General features: G+C 44.3%; 1 protein-coding gene across 2 annotated transcripts in view; it reads right to left on the reverse strand.

Annotated features, from left to right (window-relative positions):
• Positions 1-18,891, reverse strand: part of B4GALT5 (beta-1,4-galactosyltransferase 5) — a 72,566-nt gene that overhangs the window by 16,283 nt on the left and 37,392 nt on the right. Inside the window, exons 1-2 of one of the 2 annotated variants that reach the window (XM_081560252.1) lie at positions 7,981-8,083; positions 4,432-4,566 (exon numbers count right to left, since the gene is read on the reverse strand). In XM_081560252.1, coding sequence (XP_081416378.1) covers positions 4,432-4,549 — 118 coding nt within the window. In that variant the 5' untranslated portion in view covers positions 4,550-4,566; positions 7,981-8,083. Of the gene's footprint in view, positions 1-4,431; positions 4,567-7,980; positions 8,084-18,891 lie in introns of those variants that run through there. The other variant, XM_081560251.1, reaches the window with a different exon arrangement.

Raw genomic sequence — 18,891 nt, forward strand, 5'->3', positions numbered from 1 at the left:
GGTTTATGTGGCTACCCCAATATGTGGGGGTGCTAAAATTCTGCTTTCTCCCTCAAATTACCAAATCCAGCTGAGTGGGGACTTCAAAGTGCTGATCAACAGATCCAGGAAGAATCACTATTTTTTCTTCCCATTTGCAAAAAGGCTAAACACCTGCTTCTCTGTTTGAAAAAAGTGGGGGGAAAAAAAACACATACACACACACTAGAAAGATATCATCAGACCACCTTTACCAGCACTTGTAAAACACAAAGAATCTGCATTCTTCAGGATTTAGCCTACTGAAGAATGACTACCTGCTGGGAGGGGAGACATAAAAGACGACTATGGATTGACTACCCAAAAACCACAGAGAAAGAGGTTAGGAATAGCCACCTCCTTGAATACAGTACAAAACATCCTGGCAATGACTTTATCTGTCTACAACAACAGACCTGTTTGGAAGGATGTGGGTAACGGGTCGTTTCTCTGAGTGCGTGAGAAGGGGGCTCAGGTTATCAGTGTGGGGGGGTTGGCATGTATGTGCACATGCATACGGAGGGAAGAACTGTCTCTCTGAGGAGAAGGGCACCTGAAAATTTGTATTTAAGAATGAGAAATGCCAGGCCACCCCACCACTCACCTCAAACACACGACTCAAGTGGCTGGCCTGGATGAACCCAGAGAACTCTCTCCTGATGCCAATAGTCTCTTGAGCATCTCTCTCAACCCCTCAGAGTAAACCATGCCGGACTCCCCATCTCACATTCCGGTGGCTTTCGGTGACAGGAAGGTTTTCCGCGTTATTGCGTGCATACTCAGCTGTTTTAGTTGTGCCTGACTTTTTGTGACCCCATGGACTGTAGCCCACCAGGCTCCTCTGTCTGTGGAATTCTCCAGGCAAGAATACTGGGGCAGTGGCCACTCCCTCCTCCAGGGGATCTTCCTGACCCAGGGATCGAACCTAGGTGTCCTGCATTGCAGGCAGGTTCTTTACCCACTGAGGCACCAGGGAAGCCCTTATTTCAGGCTATTTCCAGGTCACGGGCCCGATCTCTTAAGGTACGCTGTTTTTAGGCAGTAGCCTTGTTTGCTTTCAAGGGTGAAGAAAGCTGGCGTTACTTCAACAACACACTAAGCTTTTCAGCCATACTTGGTCTCCTAAAGATTTCTGAACATGGATGTGTTCAACAGCATTTTTTCAGGGTGGGTCAACACAGTTCACGAACTATCTCAGCCAGGCTACTCTCACCGAGCTCCTGGCGGGAGTCGCCGGGTCAGCAGTGATGGTCATCTGGCTATCTCAGCAGCTTTAGGTCCCAAACGCTCTCTCTGACTGTGCTAGGCAGAAAACTAGTTTGAAATGAATTTAAAAAAAGAGTTGTTTTTACTGGATAGCCTCCAATGAAATGATGTTTCCTCTTCAACACTTAGTCACCAAGGATGTGCCAATAACACAGAAGCCAATCAAGATGGTAATCTCGGCTCTAGGTTATAACACTTAAAGGTGGGTTTCCTTGTTAAATCTATCCACTCGTGCACTCAAAAATCATTTACTCTGTGCCTCCTGTGTGCGAGGCAGGGTACCAGGCACAGGGGGTACAAAGACAACACAGGCAAGGAGGGAGCTGCTGGGGTTCAGAGGTCAGCAAGCCCCAACCCCGCCAAGGCGCAGAGTCCTAGAACTCGTGTGCTCTGATCCCTTTGCCCCTAAAAGGGGGACACAGCAGTTATCTTCCTGAGCTCCCATGAGGAGCCCATGACATAATGCAAATGAAGTGTGACCCCATCATAAGCAGGCCCCAACGACAAAGACTTACAATTTATGAGGAAAAGAGACACGTTAAACTCAAAATGGATGATTAACCAGTCTGAGCCAAGTGATGCCGGGAAGAATTATTTTAGTGGATGATAATTTGAAGATAAATACATGCAAATACAAATAATAATGGGTCCCTGGATAAGCCTTCCAAGAGGCTAACTCACTCTCTGCTCAGCTTCTAGGATGATGACCCCTCAGGGAATTAACGTGAGCTTGTGTTGCAAGACCGGCAGTGGCGCGGGGACAGAGACCTGCTAACGCGCCCTCTAACTTTGAGAGCAGACAGACCAGCTCGTCAACGGCCCAGCAAAAAGCCCCAGCATGCTCTGCCCTTGGAGAGGCCTGAATACTCGGACGGGGTAAAGGTCAGGACAGCGTACACGCTTCATTATCCGGAGTGACACAGGGGGAGAGAGCTCTGAATGGCTTCATCCTTCAATCAAAAGGGTCATCACACAGCCAGAAGCAGGTTTGGGGCGGGATTTAGGGAAAGTCACGTGACCAAACCACGCCAACACCCCCAAGATTAATTACATGAACATGTGAAAAATCGAAGTAAAATCCTGCCTACCCAACGGAACCATACCCAAGTCAAGTGAGACAATGCTTGTGGGATCATTTTCAAACTGAGTGCCATAAATGATGAACTGTGCTCACCTTTTCCCTTGACTTCAGGAGCTACAGTGACTCCTCTTCTGGGCATGGGGCAGGCCTCAGGCCATTTGTCCTGTGAGGCCACAAGGTGGCTGAAAAGTTCTGAAAAGTTGATGGCCTGATCTTTGCAAACTTTTAAGAAGAAAGGAGGGCTTCCCAGGTGGTGCTAGTGGTAAAGAACCCACCTGCTGATGTAGGAGACCTAAGAACCACGGCTTGGACCCCTGGGTTGGGAAGCCCCCCCCTGGAGGAGGGCATGGCAACCCACTCCAGTATCCTTGCCTGGAGAATCCCCATGGACAGAGGAGCCTGGTGGGCCATAGTCCATGGGGTTGCAAAGAATGGGAAACATCTGAAGCGACTCAGCATGCATGCAAGAAGAAAGGAAGTATCGAAGCTTATCCGTTTGCTAACTGTGGTGCTTGGTTACCGCTAAACTGGCCGCCAGCGGGGCAGACTGATACATTAGGACATGGTCAGTTCTCAGGATTTAACTTCCCTTTCAGAGGTAGTGCTTCCTCTTGAGATCCCAACACCACAGAATTCTCATTTGCAACATTTGCAAAGCAATTTCACATTCTGCAGTGAGTTCCGGATAATCTTAGAACTTACTGGAGAGGAACAAAGGGTTGAGTTGGAGGAAAGTGTTTTTAAAAATGTATGTACTTTATAATTCTAGGCTTGAGTGAGATCAGTAAGAAGCCACAGGGAAAGCACATTAGTGCTCAGTTAAAGAAATAAGAGGTAAATCATGAATTCGAAGTAAACTGAAATTTCAAAATCCGTTTTCTAAATAAAAACCATCCCTGGCTGGAGACTGGAGATGCTTCACGACAGACCCATTTAACCATCTGGAAATACTTCCTCTGTTCAATTTTTGGAAGAGTTAAAAAGAGAGACGTAAAAAAAGACAGCTTTCTCTCAAAGGTGAAGAACTTGCTATGTATAGTCTTCTGTAAAAAATAGCTAAAGTCAAACCCACAATTCAGGTTCAAGTTTTAACAATATAATGTTAGGCAAGCCATCTAACCTTGGTGTTCTTTTTCTCTCGTTACATAATTAGCGCTTAAAAGATAATAAAAGCTACAGGTCCAAGTTCCAAAAACTGAGGCAGAAATGTTCAGTCTGGGGTCCATCACTGCTGCTAAGATGAATAATCTGAAAAGCCTTCTTCAAAGCTAAATGAGTCTGACCACCAAACACGGGCACGCAACTGGCATTCAACCACTGGCTGAAAACCAGACCTGACTGAGGAAGGCAAACTAGGTGATTCATTCAACTACTCTTCCTGAAGTTGCTTTTATAATTTGTGGAAACTGTCCCAGACTGCCTGATGATTACGAAACAGAAGTTTGTTAAGTTTCAACTAAAGCATTTAGACACAAGGTGAACCAGGCCTACTGGGCTGGCCAAGCTCAAGGAGCATCTGAAGGAAGGGGCCAGATGGAGCAATTCTTCCCGCGTGGCCGCCAGGACCAGATCAGCTTTGAGAGCACCGCGCGCACACCACTACCACACGGAACACAGAAGACAAAACGAACGAACCCCACGATGCTAGCCCATAAAACAAGTGCAGGTCAAGTCCGACCAACCTGTGTTTCCTCACAGGCTGTATGGATGTATTTTTTGAAATCAAATTATTTTCAAAATATTTTCAGTGCTCCTGCCTTTCTGGTGCCCTAAAGATACATGCTTAATCTGCCTACTTAGGGCAACTACACAAAAAGGGGGGTCTTGAAAGATTCTCTTCATGAAGTCAAAGTGGAGTCAACTGGTCACCCTTAACGTACTATCCACAGAACAAACGAATCCTTATACGTTTGGCAAGAGCTTCTTTTGATGATAACCTAAGACTCAGTCAAACCTTTCCTCCTCCACAATGCACGTTTTTTCCATCGAAGAGAATTATTCGAAGCATATCTCCCTCTTCTGGGAGGAGACAGTCTGCGCAGAACCCTTCTTTACTAAACATGTACCTGAGTCATTCACACTGCTGTTTCTCTTGGCATAGGCGCTCCGAACCACCTGCTCATAAACCTGAGCACCGATGGTTCTCATGTTGTCCCGGATGAGGATGCCTTGGGCCTGCATCATGAAGAGGTAGGTGTTCACTGCAGAAACAGAAGCGGACGGAGAAGGGGTTAATTCAGAAGCAGTCAGTAACATAAAACACACACACAAACACATTACTCTGAGTTTCTTTCCTTTTTTTCCCCTTTTCTTTTTGAAACGTCTTTAGGCTCTAAAATTCTACAAAGGCCATAATTTCTCTTTTCCATACTGGGGTCTCAGTTTTCAGGACACTGATCTTTCTTGGGTAGCTAGCAGGACTCAGGGGAATATCTATCCATATTCGACAGTTTTTGAAAAAAACGTAAATTGAAAAAAATATATATTCTGCCTGATCTTCAAATACCCAAGCGGTATTCTAGCCCTGGTAAGATCAGAAAGACCTTTATGGATCAATTAAAACATTCTGAAAAAGATCTCTGCTCTTTTTTAAATTCACATTCTCAGACTCAGTGGTTATCCTCAGAGAAAGGAAGCCACCAACTGCCCTGCCTTCTGGAATCACTTAGATGTAGGTCTGGTCCTGGCTATCTTTTAAAAGTGGTGATGAAGGCTCCAGCTACCTTTTCTTTTCTGCACTATTTGGAGAGAAAGAAGAAGATAATGAAAGAATGCTGGCAGTCCTCACTACCCATCCGCCTCAGCCCCAAAGTTCAGAGCAATGGAAAAGGAGCAAGTGGCTTGATCCAGGTGTCAATTATAACAGATTCCCTTCACAATACATACAAACATCCAACCATTATGCTGTGCATCTGAAACTAAAATAATGTTACATGCAAGTTATAGTCCAATAAAAACAAAGCAAAACAAACAAAAATATATACTCAACAGATTAACTGCCCAGTCACCATCATCTTTGGAAAGCGATCTCCTCTCGGGTTTTCCTGAAGTCTCTCTACAGCATGAAATTAGCCGATCTCTAGTATAATTCCTATACTCCATCTGCAATCTCAAATGCTATGTATTTGAAAGAAATTGTAAGGTTTATAACCATAGCTTCCTCACCAGCCATTCTAATTTACTCAGGTTTCCCTCACCAGTCACTGTGAGAGGGGGCTGTATCAGGGGATGGCACGTTTCTAAGTCTGGACACTGGCATGTGCTAGGGATCGTCTGAACATTTGGCTGACCTCCAACCAGGCTCCAGGCAGGTACGCAACAGACAGTCCCGGCCTCTCCTCCAGACTCAATCCACAGGGCCTCGGGCGGTCCTGGCTCTTCAGCGAGACATATTTTGTGGACACTGTCTCATTATTATCACAGTGTCCTGCACATAATGGGCAGTAAATAAGGACTAAATGGATGAAGCTTAGAAGTCAATTTATTTCCAGCTACTGTGCTTGGCGCTTGTGCTGGTGATGGGGCTGGGGACAGGGACAAGTCAACTGGCACAACGCCCAATGCGGAGAACCCCCAGGTGGCCCACGTTAATCGGGGACATAGGAGCTTTCAGATCTTCTCTAAGGTAAAGCCAGAGCCGTCAGATCATTAACAAAAGAAGTCCATGTTCAGAATGCTTTCAGAAATGAGGGAGCGGTTTCAGATTAGGCCTGGAAGTGACCGGAAGACAAGGGCAGGCTTAACTCTTGGTGTGGCCAGAGAGATCAGACACAGTGTTAACTCTCTGTAGCATAAAAAAGTTACTGGTGTGGGGAGCCAGGAACAGCTTCAGATCCTTAAGGAAAGTGTAATGCTGTGAAGCCTCAGAAAACAAGAGCAGAATCTCACTTTCTATTTACAACAGAGAGCAGCTTGCCTGGTCACAGTAGGCACGCAGTTAAACTTAAGATTTAAACTTCATCCGATATCGTATTTCTCACGTGGTTCTGCAGTATTTTTTTTAATCACTTAGACTGTATATTATACATATTACACTAAATCTTCCTTCCATCCCCAGCATACTATTAAACCAGCTGTCTTCAATAATATAAAGACAAATATTTATTGAACACTGTGTGTAAAGCTGTCAGGCACTGCAAAAAATACACACTACCTCTTTTCCCCCAAATTTCTTCTCTGAGCTTTTTATCCTCTCCACTGTAAAGGACACTGTTGTTAGCCCCTCTTTAAAAAAACTCTAGACCTATGACTGATCCATGTTGATGTTGGTGGAAACCAACACAATATTGTAATTATCCTTCAATTAAAAATAAATACGTGAGGGGAAAAAAAAACAAAAAACCTCCCTCCCTTTCTTAGTTCTGTAGGATTCCCCTAGGGCTGTTCTCAAACCTTTCCCGGCCTATCGCCCGGGGAGCCCGTTCCAACACCTCCCACCCCCCCGAGACTCTAATTCCCTAAGTCTGAGTGGCGCCCATGAACTTGCACTCATCACAAGCTCACAGGTGACACCAGTGTGGCTGGGCAGAGGAGCACGTTTCCAGAACCACCGCTCTAGGTAGGAAACTTCAGCTACATAATCAGTAATAGTGAGCAACACATGTCGAGCACTTAATTCTTTACCTCACTTAATCCTCACAACCTAAGAGACAAGTAATACTATCCAACTCAGGGTTGACTTCTAGGCTTCGGTTTCTCCACCTTGCTTCTCCAAGGTCACTGAGGGATGGATCTGAATCAGGTGTAACTATGCTCTAACCACTAAGCTTAAGAAGTTGCTCATCCGTGTTCTAGCCACCCGTCCTTCAGAGATTTCACACCCACATGACTTAAACGATTGCTCTTACACAAAGCTGCTGGGCAGATCTTTCTTAATTACAGATATATCCACACAGCTCCTCAAAAGCCTCCTTCATCTCTGGTCTTTGTGCCTGGGCTTCTGCTGATCCGCAGTGCTTCTGCTCTCCCTGCTGCAGTGCAAATCTCATTAATCCTTCAAACCCCAGTTTAGCTATTTCTCCAGTCTTCCCCTTCTAGGATTTCTGTGGTATTTAAAAATGTGCCTTTTGTTTATATTTTGTCTTAGTTTGCTAACAACCGTCTCATGTGTTCGTCTATGTCATTCAATTAACAAATTACACAAACCACATATTATTAATGCTTTTTGTAAACTCTCCACAGGAATTAGCAAAAGGCTGAAAAAATAAATAAAAGCCTGAGGAAGCAAATTTTTGCCAAAGAAAATAATCACAGATTCATAGACTCAGGGTTGGATGGGATTTTAAAGAATACTTTTCAATGCCTCCTCAGACACCACCACCCAAAAACTGCCTTCCAAGAATGCAGAGTCAGTCTGTACAGTAGAGCCGTCTTCAGATAAAAACTACTTTGGGCTGGATCAAAAATGTTTTCCAGTCACTTTTAAGCACTGGTTCTCATCCTGTCCCCTGACGGAAGAGTCAAGTTCCTTTCCTACCCTTCAGATATCGGAAGACAGACATTGTCAAGCGCCCTCACAGCCACCCCGCCTAACCCGCAACCTCAAGCTAAACAGTCCCGCTTCCTCCATTAACCGCCCCACCCCCTCTTCCTGGAATCCCCACAGCTTCACTCACGGTCCCGGCTGCTCTGGATTTCAGCCCAGGAGTCCACACTTGACAAAGACTGCAGCCCATGTCGACAGCCGGCCAGGTGCAGTCTGAGGGCCCAGAAACCTGCAGAACTACCGGCGGCCCTGTGCCATCTGTTACCAAAGCGCTGTCAACTCGAGCCCCCTCTGCTGCTGCTGCTAAGTCACTTCAGTCGTGTCCGACTCTGTGCGACCCCAGAGACGCAGCCCACCAGGCTCCCCCGTCCATGGGATTTTCCAGGCAAGAGTACTGGAGTGGGGTGCCATTGCCTTCTCCCTAGCCCCGTCTCGGAGATGCAAATATGCAACAGCTCAGGGCCAAAGAAATCCTACAAAAGAGATGCTGAATTACCTAATCCACCATTGCCCAAAGCAGCCCCCTTTCCCTGTGATACATGCTAAAATAACATTTAATACAAATTCAGGCTTACTTGTAGCTTTTTTACACTTTCATGAGAAATGGTAATTCCTGTCCTGCCCCCACTTCTAGATTGAGGTATCTCCTGTGATCATAACTCAGATGAGAGAAATAAGCCCCTTTCAGGTTTACGTAATTGGAAATTTCCATCCGGGTGCCCATGGAGGCAGCCTTGGGCCATGGCTTTAACCAGAGAGTTTCCGGGAGCAGAGCAGTGGGCATCCTAACGGAAAGGCATCCTCTCCTCCCTCCATCAGGATTCCAGGCGGCCTCTACATCCTTAGGAGTCAGGGAACACCGTTTTCACTTTAACACACAGGTTAATAAATGACTCTGATTCATAAAAAATTCCTCACTAGATAATGAAATCTGACATTTCGGCTTAAAAGCAAAATAAATTGACACAATGAACCCAAGAGGAATTGACACAATTAGAGGAGTCTATATACTAAAGAGCTCATAATTTTAACTTAAACATGTGTATTCTTAATGTTTGCTACATCTGGCTGGGTAAGGTAAACAGAATTAAGAAAGCCATCCCTTTCTTGACTACTCGTTAAAATCTGTGTCTTAACGCCAACACCCAACACGTGTGTGTGCACACCCCCCAGTCCTTTCCGGCTTTATTTTTTTATTTAACGCATGACACCTTTTCTTAATCGGTCGTGTTATCTCCCTCTAGAATGTGAGCTGGGTGAGGACAGGACCTATGCCCCTGGTGGCTGGAACAGTGTGTCTGGAACACAGAGGATGCCCAGTAAGTACTTGAATACATGAATATCTAAGTTGGGACAACGAACAGTGGAGCCTTCTGAACGCGGCTGTGCATGGATATGGGATTTCAAGCTTTTCTCTTGTGTTAGTACTCTACTCCGCTATGAGAGGAACTCAAAATGTTTTGAGTGAACCAGCTTCATTACACGAGCTCTTCACGAAAAGTTCAGCAATTCCTTTGTACCAACCGAGCAGAGCTCCCAAACAGATTAGATTTTTCTCTAAAAAAGTTCTCTGGTACGCTCGCTTCTGGTAGCTCAGCTGGTAAAGAATCCTCCTGCAATGCAGGAGACCCCGGTTCGATTCCTGGGTCAGGAAGATCCCCTGGAGAAGGGAACGGCTACCCACTCCAGTAGTCTGGCCTGGAAAATTCCATGGACTGTATAGCAAAGAGTCAGACATGACTGAGAGACTTTCCCTTACTCTTGGTCCCCACTAAGTTGCTTGGTTTTGCAATGTTCCTTAACATAGTGCACAAATTTATTCAAAACCTTGTGCCACATTATTTGTAATAGGAAGACATCAGGAAAAAACTAAATGTCCACCCAAAGGAGACTGCTTGAATTACTGTACATTCACATGGATAGAGTACCGTGAGGCTAATACCAAAGAATGAGGAACCAGTCAAAACAGCTCCAAACTGGAAAAGAACCCAGAAGTTCACTGATAATAGAACAGATTAAAAATGTTTAGCCTATTGGAATACTACACAGCCTCTAGAAGAGATCAACTACAACTATATGCAACCACACGGAAGAGTCTCTCATGCAACACATGTAATTCTATGTATACAGGGCCTGAAAGAGACATGACTGATCTGTAGTGTCAGAAGCCTGGGAAGAGGTATCTGTAGGGCAGGAGTGTGTGTGTGTGGAGGAGGGGAGTTGGGAGGGGGCTTCTGGTCACCTTTTATTTCCTGACCTGGATATTGGTTTCATAGGTATACTCATTTTGGAAAAAGTCATCAAGGTGTTCATTTATTTGTGTACAATTTAAAATGTATGCTATACTTTGATAAATTTACCAAAAAAAAAAAAAAAGAGGATTGAGGAAAATCTATGAACTAATTTCTAGGATATATTGTTACCTGGAAAAGAGCAAAGAGCAATAGCATGTACATGTGTGTGTGCACGTGCGTGCACATGCATGTACATATTATGCTGATACAGAAATAAGGTGCAATTTTATGCATGCACATATTTTTATAGGAAGAAACAGATGAAAGGCAAACCAGGTAAACATTTATTATGCACCTGCTATATGCCAGGAACTGCCCTCTACTATGTGAAAGGAATGATAATTATAAATAAGATGCAGTCCTTGCCGCTATCTTGAGTGACAGTCAGACAAGGAAGCTGCAACCAGTGCTGTCTGTGAGGGAGCCCAGGAGAGGGGCTATAACTCATGATGTGAGGGTGGCGGGGGTCAGAAAATACTCTCAAGGAGAGGTGACCTCTAGGAGATGGTCTAGAAATAAGAACGCTGAAACAGGGAAGGGAAGGGCACAGATGACAGGGGCACACGGAGAAAAAGACATCTGAGGAACTGAGAGCAGTTGGGTATGGCAGGAATGAAGGGTATGTATGGCAAAAACAGGAGGCTGGGGTGGGCGGGTAGGAAAGCAGAGGGGAGTGGATCACAAAGGGCTTTATGCGCTGTACTTAGGGGCCTGACATTGAAGAAATAGTCCAGGATCACATTTCAGGTAGGCCAACTAGTAGGAATCGGTCAAAACAAGTGAATACACACTCCCTGCTCAAATTCGCAGCTCTGGACAAAAGACTGAGCTTTTCAGTAGACAGAACTCTGTTCCTTAACAGGAGGAACAGCTTTGGATAGAACTGAATAAGGTGCCGTACGCAGAATCCCATTTGGTTACTACAAGTTGGGTGCCAAATCTTACCAAAAATATATTTTCGCTCTAGATGCAGCAGCAGGAGGAATCCTCTGTCTGCCAAATCTTGGAGTAGGCAGATGGAGGGAAGACGTCATGATATAAAACCAGTACTACTGATACCGGTCCCATCACCTCATGGCAAACAGAAAGGGAAAAACTGGAAGCAGTGACAGATTTTATTCTCTTGGGCTCCAAAATCACTGAGGATGGTGACTGCAGCCACAAAATTAAAAGACGCTTGCTCCTTAGAAGGAATGCTATGACAAACCTAGACAGCGTATTAAAAAGCAGACACACCACTTTGCCGACAAAGGTTCGTCTAGTCAAAGCTATGGTTTTTCCAGTAGTCATGTACGGATGTGAGAGTTGGACCATAAAGAAGGCTGAGTGCCAAAGAATTTATGCTTTTGAACTGTGGTACCGGAGAAGACTCTTGAGAGCCCCTTGGACAGCAAGGAGATCAAACCAGTCAATCCTAAAGGAAATCAACCCTGAATATTCATTGGAAGGACTGATGCTGAAGCTCCAATACTCTGGCCACCTGATGTGCAGAGCTGACTCATTGGCAAAGACTCTGATTCTGGGAAAGACTGAAGGCAAAAGGAGAAGTGGGCCACAGAGGATGAGATGGTTAGAGAGCATCACTGACTCAATGGACATGAATCTGAGCAAACTCCAGGATACAGTGGAGCCTGACATGCTGTAGTCCACGGGGTCACAAAGAGTCAGACACGACTCAACAACTCCTGATACACAGCTGGGGAGAGCTGGTGGGGGTGGGGCGCAAAGGTGGGTCTGGTGTTCAGTGTGGGCCCATCAGACTAGGTGTTTTCTGGGGATTGGCTCACGTCTGGCATCTTTGTTCTGGACACTTCCTGCACCCCACCCAAAGTGTGATTTCTAACAGGGTCAAGTACATTCCAGGAAAACAACAGAACAGATCTATGAACCAAGGGTTGTACCCCATTCACATTCATACGATTTCAAAATAAAGGACGGGGAAAGGGAGAGAATATAAAGGGAACAGAGTAGAAAAGGAGTAAATAGAAGAAAATAGAAAGGCTGCTCACTCTCTCTTCCTACCCCCATCTATAAAATACCCAAATGAGACATAATAAAAATCAAGGGGAAACAAGGACTGACTATGTCACAGGCATGCTGAAGTCTGACTTCTGCCATGCTAGAATAGCTGCAAAACTTGCATAGCCTTTTTGGACCAAGATTTTCTGAGATATACCAGAACCTGAAAAATAGACTGACTGCTCCCCCCAGGTCAGATGGTCAGTGTCCACTGCTCCACGCACTAGGTGCTCTGTAAAGAATGAGCCAACTTGTTCTGCTTGTAAAGAGATGGATTCCTGTAAAAGGCAATTCATGTCTTGAGTCTCTGTGTGCGCCAGTGCCTTTGTAAACACTTCATACCTTATCTCATTTCATCCTCACAGTAAACCGAGAAAGAAGTTATTACTCTCATTTTATAGAGGAGGGGACTGAGGTGCGGATAAGTAACTTGACAATTTGGAGCCAAGACTTCCCGACAGGTCTTTGTCTCCAGGGTCCAGGTTTTTAGCAAGTATGTTCTGTTGTCTCCCAGGTTCCAGATGACCAGGAGCCCTGCTGCCATCACCACACTTTGCTCACTGATTCTTTCCGTCTGGATCTTTACGTCAAACTCTTATATGTGACTCACCTCCAATATTCCACTTCGGTGCTGATGCCATTGATTATGGCATAGTATGGTACATCCCCTAAGATTTTATTAAAATTGTTACCAGTTTGAAGCTCAAGAATGAATCCCAAATTTTTGCATTTCGGATCTACTTAAAATGCTGGATAATCATACTATACAGAGAGAGATGAAGATCCAAAATTGTGGGTATGGTGACACACATTGAAGAAGGAAAAGAAAGCTGTTTGGGTTTTTTTTTAAGACAAGGAATTTTTTTTGACAATAAGTTTACACCCTTTGGCACATCTATTTTAATGTTCTGGAGTAACTGTGTGACAATTTTCACACAAAAAGTATTTAAAGAAAATGGGGGGCTGGCAACGAGAGACATTAACCATAAGGAATCCCAACGGTTATCTGAGGAGAAAAATTTCATTTGACGAATTTTTTCCTTCCCACTTGAGGCAGACAAACCACCAAATCAAACATAGGTTTTGTTTTCCACCCTCTCTAATTATTATCCCCAGCTATTAAAAAAAAAAGAAAAGTCCACGTGGTAAAAATTAACAGCTTTGAAATACCCTGTAAACATTTCCACTGACCTGTTAGTCTATTATCTGTTAAATTATTAAACTGTACATGAGATTAGAAATGAAAGTGCTGCCTGAGAGATATTAGCTAGCTGAGTAGCCTATGGTGGTCACTTAACTTCAGCTTCCCACCCCCATTTTTTCTTAAAAAAATTTAAGTTCTTGAAAAAAAAAAAAGATTGTTTATTTGTTTATCTTATGGCTGTGCTGGGTCTTTGTTGCTGCAAGAGTTTTCTCTAGTTGTGGTGACCGGCTACTAGTATAGCTACCCCACTAGTATAGCTACCCCACTAGTATAGCTACGCCACTAGTATAGCTACCCCACTAGTATAGCTACCTACTAGTATAGCTACGCCACTAGTATAGCTACGCCACTAGTATAGCTACCCCACTAGTATAGCTACCCCACTAGTATAGCTACCCCACTAGTATAGCTACCCCACTAGTATAGCTACCCCACTAGTATAGCTACCCCACTAGTATAGCTACCCCACTAGTATAGCTACCTACTAGTATAGCTACCCCACTAGTATAGCTACCTACTAGTATAGCTACCCCACTAGTATAGCTACCTACTAGTATAGCTACCTACTAGTATAGCTACCCCACCAGTATAGCTACCCCACCAGTATAGCTACCCCACCAGTATAGCTACCCCACCAGTATAGCTACCCTACTAGTATAGCTACCCTACTAGTATAGCTACCCCACTAGTATAGCTACCTACTAGTATAGCTACCCCACTAGTATAGCTACCTGCTAGTATAGCTACCCCACTAGTATAGCTACCCCACTAGTATAGCTACCCCACTAGTATAGCTACCTACTAATATAGCTACCCCACTAGTATAGCTACCTACTAGTATAGCTACCCCACTAGTATAGCTACCTACTAGTATAGCTACCCCACTAGTATAGCTACCTACTAGTATAGCTACCCCACTAGTATAGCTACCCTACTAGTATAGCTACCCCAGTAGTATAGCTACCTACTAGTATAGCTACCCCACTAGTATAGCTACCCCACTAGTATAGCTACCTACTAGTATAGCTACCCCACTAGTATAGCTACCTGTAGCTGGGGGCACAGGCTTCTCATGCCACGGCTTCTCTTGTTGCAGTCTGAGAGCTCTAGAGCACGGGCTCAGTCGTTGTGGCACGTGCATTTAGCTGCCTGAGGCACGTGGGATGTTTCCCAGAGCAGGGATCGAACCCATGTCCCCCGTCTTGGCAGGTGGATTCTTAACCACTGGACCACCAGGGAAGTCCCTCCCTCCAAATTCTCAACAGCACAGTCAGTTAACAACCTCCAGAGACACACACACACAGGAGAGGCTGAGCAAACAAGGATGTCCAATTTTCTCTCAGAGACGATCAAAAGTGACTTTTCTGGGGCCGTTGGCACTGGGTTGCCTGCATCGACCATGGCCGTGGCCGTGCCCACGCCCTGGGGATAAGTGTGCAGAGCGAGCAGACGTGTCACAGGTGGGAGTGTGCCTCTGCCGACCTCTTGGGCCTGACCTCTGCCCCTCAGTCCCACCAGCCAGAGAGCAGAGCGCCTCCTGCGGCTGCTGACGCCCGGCCTCTGTACAAACGCGCTCAGGTGACACCTGTTCACGCGAAGAAGCGTTTTTCATGGCTTTTCCTGGTATCATCCCACCCCCAAGTTAGTCTTGGGTGGTCTTGACTCTTTCCCAACTGATACATAAACTCTTACCATGATCCTTATAAATGTGAGCTTATCTCGTCCAGCAGGCTATAAATTCCTTACCAGTACACTGTCTTACTTTTTTTCCGTCTACAATGTTTGATAAATAGGAGACACTTATCTGTTTATTAAATTAATGAATTACAGCTCAGCACACAGCTTGCTGTTATGGCCACTTGGTGGAGATGCCTTGTTTTCTCAAGTTAGAAGCAGACTGGTTTTTCTGCAACCATACAAGAAAGATTCTCTAAGCCAGAAGATGACATAGTGCAACTGATACTTGACCAACTTTGCTGGTGTAAGTGTAAATTAGTATAACCCTTTGGGAAAACTATTTGCAAGTTCAACAAAGAGCCATAAAAATACTCATATTCTCTGATCTAGCAATTTTAAGGCAATTATTTGAAATATGAGGACAGTCTACGCACAAAGGTTTTAATTCTGTTATTCCTAAAAACAAAAACTCGGAAAACTCAAAACTCAAAAGCAACAACTAAAGAACAGATACATATACCTGGGAGAATCTTGTACAACTTTAAAAGTAAAAGCTATAAACGTTATAAACAGAATAAAGGTAGAAAATTCTTGCAGTAACCAAATTTGTTCAAATTGATTCAAAATTAAAAAGTTTCCAGAATTTCTGAGAATGCTTGTTTCACACAGCACCTATTTAATGTCTAGGAACAGACTCTAGGAATGCTGCCTTGGGACATGGTCTTTTTCTTTCTTTTCATTTTTGTAAACAACGATCATACATTTATATGGGGGAGGTGTACAAAAACAGAACCAAGCTTTTGCCTTATTCAGGATCCCCCCTTTTTACTGCTCCAGACCCAAATAATCTTAGTACCAAACCATTATTCTACTTTCGCCTACCTCCAAATGATTTAGTATTATCCTGAAACTTCTGGGGCTTCCAGTTATAACTTGACCAAGCAAGTTTTCTGCATCAAGCCCATGACCCCACAGTATTTTCCCATAGACAGCCCTTTGGTCTCCCCCTCCTGATCCTCTTTTGGAAAGGAGATTATTCTCCATGTCCCATGGGGATAATATATGATAATCATATTATTTTTAGCCTAGAAGATTGTACAGACTAATAGGGTTATCTACTCTTTGGGAATTTAAGTGTTTCCAGAAGGCAACATTCTAGCTGAAATGAGCACCCCGGTTGTCAAATACACGAAATCAGAGCCATGGTTTCTATAGAAGGACAGAAATAATCAAAGAAAGCACCTGAAAATGTCTTGACTTGGAGGCATAAACACTCAGCAGAATAAGGTCTTTCCTTAACACCCTGTGGGTATGACACCCTTCCTCCAGACCAGATGGTCTGTCTTTAGCAAACGTCAAATTGTAGTGCTAGAAAGGGGTCTTCTAGGCACTCATCTTCTGTCATCTCTAACAATGGCTTTGTCTTTTGCTTGACCCAGGACGAGCAGACATTAACTCTTCTTTCTCCAGCTAAGTGATGCTCACGTGCTACAGCAATGCAAGGCCCAACAGGTCCACAGAAGCAGGAGGGCCAACCCACTCGGTGAGGGAATCCTATAAAGTGTAAACTGTGGTCAAAACTTGTAAGACTACTCTGGAACGTTACAAATCCTTCCCACAGATCACCTGATGGCTAAGGGCAAAAATGCACGTTTATAATGGGAAGAGCAGACTGGCATTCTTGACCAAGGGATCAAACTGGGTATCGCTAACATTAAAACAAGGTAACATTACCTTCAAGAGTATTCCTGCCGAAAACTTTTAACCTACATGTAATCAAGAGTTCAGATCTTCCGGTTTAGAAAAAATACAAAGGATTAAGGAACATATCAAATGGACACCAGGCAATTCCAGACTGTAGGATATTCTATGAAAATTGGCCCAGACTCTTCGAAAATGTACTGGAGGTTGAGGAGGGGACAGGCAGCTACAGACTGAGACCAAAAAGACATAATCAAATATAAAAATATGTGATTGCGGGCAGGGCAGCCATAAAGAACACTTTTAGCACCACTGGGGCAGTTTGCATACGGGTTAGATACTAGAAGATATTATGAAAGTACTGTTAACTGTGTTAGTTGCAGTAATAATATATAGGAGAATATACTTATTTTTTAAACAGATGTCTGCTGAGGTATTTAAATATCTTGATGTCTATTTACAATTTAATTTTATATGGCTCGGAGGAAAAAGAAAGCCAGAGTTAAATAAAAGCAAAGTGGTAAAAACTGTAGACTTTAGATGGAGGGTCATATGTTCACTGTGTCATTCTTTTAACTTTTCTGCATGCTTGAATTTTTTCATAACAAAAATTTGGGGGCAAAGCCTGATTTTGGATGTATCTAAAATGCCAACTAAATCTAAGTTATAGTAATACTGCACTAAGAATTCTCTAAACGTGTCATAAATTATAACACAGGGATAAACACCCTGGTAATGGTCACATACAAACTTAGAGCATTCAGTGGCTAACCTGTGCCCCACTCCCCAATTCTTTGTTTTTGGAACCCCAAATTGTACTTACTCTTTATCTCAGGAGAACCGAAGAGAAATTATACATAAATCTTCCTATTGCTCCCTCACTTAATTTCTGAATGGCTTTCCACAGCCTTCAAGGTCAAGTTCTAAATCCCTTATGCTTAGGTGACTCAGTGTTCATAAAACCTGTCCCCTGTCGCTGCAATTTCAGATCTTGCCACGCCCTAATTCCAGCCACAAGGGACATCAGCAGTCCTCCAGGATCTCAGACAGGGCTGCTTCCACTGCCTGGACCTTCACTGAGAAAAAGCATGTGTTTGGGGTGAATAGGGAGGGGAGGAGAAAAGATTCCAGGGAAGACCCAACCCAGCTGTGCCTCCCTCTCCCTTCACACATTCCTGAGGGTGCCGTGCTGTGGCTCTCTTCAGTTACATTTGTAGGTTCACCAAATGAAAAATGACTAATTTCTGGGAATGGACTTATTCTCTAGGCCAATCCCTAGGCCTGCACACCCCACAATCAAAAAATCAAAAAACTGCAGTACGACCAAAGACCTTAAGACACTGACTCTCTGCTGTGAGAGCTGGATCATAAAGAAGGCTGAGAGCCAAAGAATTGATGCTTTTGAACTGTAGTGCTGGAGAAGATTCTTGAGAGTCTCTTGGACTGCATGGAGATCAAACCAGTCAGTCCTAAAGGAAATCAAACCTGAATAGGACTGGAAGGACTGAAGCTGTAATACTCTGGCCACCTGATGCAAAGAGCTGACTCATTGGAAAAGACTCTGATACTGGCAAAGATTGAAGGCAAAAGGAGAGGGGGGCGGTAGAGGGTGAGATGGTTAGATAGCATCACCGACTCCGTGGACATGAATCTGAGCAAACTCCGGGAGGTAGAGGAGGACAGAGGAGTCTGGCGTGCTGCAGTCTCTTGCGTTGCAAAGAGTCAGACACGACTTAGCGACTGAGAGACACCAATAGCTCTGCTGGCAAACATATAGGACTGAAATGTCATGAAAATTAAATTACGGCCCTCTGTAATAGATTTAGCACCTTAAGTACTAACAAGACTGCCAGAGGGAGTAAGTTTATCAAGGGATAAGAATCCTAGCAGAGGCCAATTACCATTTCCCACCACGCCCAACTATGCTGGCTCTCCAGGCCTTCAGAGTTGCTTATGACCCTGTGGATTTGTTAGTAGGTGCCTCTGACCAAAAACTATTACAGTGAATGCACCAGGGGCTCTGCGTACCGGGAGGAAAGCCTGAACCGTGAGAGAGAACGACCTGAGCAAACTCAGCATTGCCTGTGTTTTGTTTTTTTGTCTTTTGCTGTCTGACAAGCCAAAGCCTGACGTGCCCACTTGGTTT

Source organism: Giraffa tippelskirchi, chromosome 13 (assembly GCF_054371585.1).
Source record: "Giraffa tippelskirchi isolate mGirTip1 chromosome 13, T2T-mGirTip1v1.2.pri, whole genome shotgun sequence".
Taxonomy (NCBI): domain Eukaryota; kingdom Metazoa; phylum Chordata; class Mammalia; order Artiodactyla; family Giraffidae; genus Giraffa; species Giraffa tippelskirchi.